This window comes from Phytophthora parasitica (assembly GCF_000247585.1).
Source record: "Phytophthora parasitica INRA-310 unplaced genomic scaffold supercont2.9, whole genome shotgun sequence".
In the NCBI taxonomy this organism is placed as follows: Eukaryota; Oomycota; class Peronosporomycetes; order Peronosporales; family Peronosporaceae; genus Phytophthora; species Phytophthora nicotianae.
Genome location: NW_008648995.1, coordinates 670,811 through 674,317, shown reverse-complemented (window position 1 = coordinate 674,317; position 3,507 = coordinate 670,811). Strand labels below are relative to the sequence as shown.

The 3,507-nt window shown below is 46.3% G+C and overlaps 2 protein-coding genes across 2 annotated transcripts in view; both read right to left on the bottom strand.

The window, feature by feature from the left end:
• The window catches only part of PPTG_06303 (hypothetical protein), a gene marked incomplete at both ends in the record, with an annotated part of 2,103 nt that extends 1,545 nt beyond the window's left edge, over window positions 1-558 (bottom strand). Inside the window, one exon of the mRNA XM_008900205.1 lies at window positions 46-558. Within this exon, the coding sequence (XP_008898453.1) occupies window positions 46-558 (513 nt within the window). The remainder of the gene's footprint in view (window positions 1-45) is intronic.
• Window positions 559-2,104: 1,546 nt separating this feature from the next.
• Window positions 2,105-2,830, bottom strand: PPTG_21859 (hypothetical protein; the record flags this gene model as incomplete). The annotated part of the gene is made up of 2 exons (XM_008900561.1): window positions 2,105-2,122; window positions 2,702-2,830. The coding sequence occupies 2 exons, from the start codon at window positions 2,828-2,830 to the stop codon at window positions 2,105-2,107; spliced, it is 147 nt and encodes a 48-aa protein (XP_008898809.1).
• Between the last annotated feature and the right edge of the window lie 677 nt (window positions 2,831-3,507).

Genomic DNA, 3,507 nt, shown 5'->3' with positions numbered 1-3,507 from the left:
CACAGTACGCTCCTGCTTCATGTATCTGTCCACCATCTGCCGAACTCTTGGAATGATACTCTGGTCTTCACGGTCACCAACTGTACGCACCAGTCCAGGTAGATCCGTGAGAGTGAGATTAGGCAATTCGGGGCCACACATCTCGATCACGATCTGGTCATCGCTGATGTTTTGACCTTCGTCGACAAGTTTCTGGGTGAGTTTGGTGATGGCATCGGGGACGTCTTCGAGTCGGTTGAGCTCTTGTTTCTCTTCACCTTCGTCGTTCTCACTACTTGATTGAAACCGGACGAGACGTACGGTGCCGCGGAAAGTATCCGCACGAGTCAGAATAAGCTGCGTGGGGCATCTCGTCGTGAGTTGGTCGTTCGACGGGAAGGATACACCCGAGAGTGCCGACAGCAGAGACGATTTTCCACTGGAGGTATCGCCCATGACTGCAATCTGTGGCAGCTCGATGTACTGTCCGAGGCCAATATCACGAAGCTTGTCAACTAGTTTTCGTTCTTCTTGAGCCTTGACATGGGCGAACAAACCGTTCTTGGACATCTTGGGCATATTGAAAGAGTTGTTGCTGGTAGTGTGAACGCGAATAGGAAAGTCGACGAATGAGAGCAGACTTTGCCTAGAAACAACAAATGGAAGGACGGCTACATCTCATTGTCAATCTATCAAGCATTTTCCCGTCGTTGTCCATCAAATTATATAATGATTTTTTTCAACTAGTAGTTCTTCCTCCGAGTCGATTGCTTTCTTTAACTGTATAAAAAGGCATCGTGTAGCCAAGAGCTTTCGAAAAGTTGGGACATAATAGTAAGAAATATATCAAATTTGCAATATCGATGGTCTGTCGTCCGTATTCAACTATTCGACTTTTTTCTTCTTGTATGTAAATGTAACCAGCCGATGTCGAGCACGAAGAGGACCAGTAGTACCTAAAAGTTTTGTGAACACAGCATTCAGACCTATTCACATTGAGATTGCCTCCTAGCCTTGTCCAATAGAGTGAAAACGACGCTGCTCGCAAGTAGAACCTGCGCGACGAATCAGAGTGTCCTATCGCTCGGGAAGACTCAGCTAGCGCCTTGGTGTTTCCCTCAGCAGTCTTGGAGATATCTTCGAGTTCTGACATTTTCAATAATAGCAGCTCAAAATACCGCCAAATTCAGATCAACTATAGTAAGGTCGCTAGTCACTTGCATGAGCTTGGCTCGAATCGTAACAAGACGACGCAGGTCCTCTGTAGCACTTGGCTCAAGTCGTAACAAGACGATGCAGATCCTCTGTAGCACGAAAAAGAGCGGGGCAGTACTTCCAGCACGCGAAGATGCAACACGAAACATTTCTTAACACAAAGAGTGAATAACATGAGATAAAGATCGTCTCAAAGTATTTTGATGTAGACCCGGGGTGCGGATTAATCCTTAGCGTCCAAAGGCGACTTCCTTAGTGGATCTGCAAAAGAGATGACTTTATGCCTTTTCTCTACAAAGTTGAATCATGAGTGTCCTCGTTTCTGATCGGTAGGGGTTCCTAGCGGACGGATGTATTCTTAGCCTTTATATTTAAACCAATAAAAATAAAACCGTTTTTTGTAATCTAAAAATGGTAACTAGCCGTTCCTAGGCATTGATGACAAGCAACTCGTGGAGCACATTACTTGTGGTCTCTTACACCATTAATCTCTGTTGCAGTAGTTTGATTGGTCGTGCGTGGACAACGATTGCCGGTGTTGTCCGTTCTTTTCTCAATTTCCAACGCAACACCCTCAATGGCATCCGACGCCATCGACGTGACCACATCCGACTCCGATCATGAGGAAGGAGCAGAAGATGGATCGTCGTCTTACTAAGTCTTAGGATCTTTCCGCACGGCAGCTGAGGCTATCATCTATATGGACAGCTACTCTCCGTACCGCTTCTCAGTTCTACACGGATCGTCCCGTGTAGGCGGTTTGGTGACAACCTACTCGTGTGCTTCGAACGACCCATGCGACTACACGCTTTGCCTATACTCGCAAGGTGATCAACATACTGTGGAGGCTCGCGGGGCTCATACACTTAAGTCGACTGCTACTGAGAAGAAAGGAATAAATCGAAGTGTGTTAGCGGAAGTTGAAAGTCTATTAAGCGGAAACGGTCCCAAAGGGTGCCTTATAGCCCTTCAACAAAGATACCAGAACAACCAAGCCAGATTATGTCTCATTCCGACGGTTGCACAATTGAAGAATCGGAAGCAATATCTGAACAAGCAAGCTGCAGGTTGGTATTATCTTTTTGCCTATCTTAATGGCTGATAATTAACATATCCCATACATTTTAGGACAAGACGTGAAGCTTTTTGCAGCCTTTCTTGCTTGGACTGGTGCCTTAAGGTGCCTTTTTCAGCCATCGTGTTGAACGCTTTTCGGTTGATGAAGATCGCGAGGAATTTGCACTGGAAGCTCCCAGTACTCAAAACGCTGTTGCAGTACTTGGTTGCTTTGCAGATCCTTTCTTGCATTGGGATCGTTTGCTCGTCTCGAAAACTTTTTCGGAATGTTGCTTATTCTATTTTGGAACAAAGAGAAAGCGGAATCCGAGGGGTAACGGACGGGACATACAAAGTGCACTTTAGAGGATGCACATTGGTGTGCTTCGAGACGATTGCTGTTACCTTTGAAACACACAATTTCGTGCACCGGTATGTACCCTGGGCGTACATCTTCGTGAAGTCGGAGACTGAGCACGTGTACTCTCAGATGTTTGGAATTGTGAAGGAGCGAGCATTGGAATTTTTCGATCTCGAACTTAAACTGAGCTTTGGGGTCGCTGGACCATGCCTCATCCATCTGCAATACTTTTCGCGCTGTTTGGCCTAGTATTATGTCGCTGAACTGTTGTGCGCACGGATGGCTCAACACGTCTGCTAGAATGTCAAGAGCTGGCAGATGCAATTCACTTTGCGAACACGACGGGAATGGTACCACAATGAGCACAAAACTTGCTCGAGGTCGAGGTCTCAATTATATTATAATACACGTACGTTTCTTCTTTTAATCTACCATGAGCCCACTGAGAATTCATACCATGGACACGTACTTCACTTCAATCCACAAGTGTCCTCGATCTAGGTTTGTTTTTATAATAGGGGGTTTCAAAGTTGAGATGTTCTAAAAACCTGTGCACCTAACGTTTTGATGCAGCCAATCAGAGCGCTTTGGCATTTTGCCATTATGGCAATTTTTCTTGACACTCAAACGGAGTCAAATCAACCTAAAAGCCTGGGAATCTGGTTCATTTGGTTGCTATTTCACAAGTTTCCCTTGCCCCCTCGGAACTTCGCCCTCAGTGACGCCTCGCCAGCATCACGAACGCTAATTGTGAGACGTCATGGCACCAAACTTGCGCAGCGGAGACCACCGGTGAGCTGGCAAAAAGACGGCGTTGATGGAGGTCCTTCCAGCGTAGATGTCATCTTGAAGTGGATCACGACCGAAGGAAACCTTCAACGCTGGTGTGGCGACAC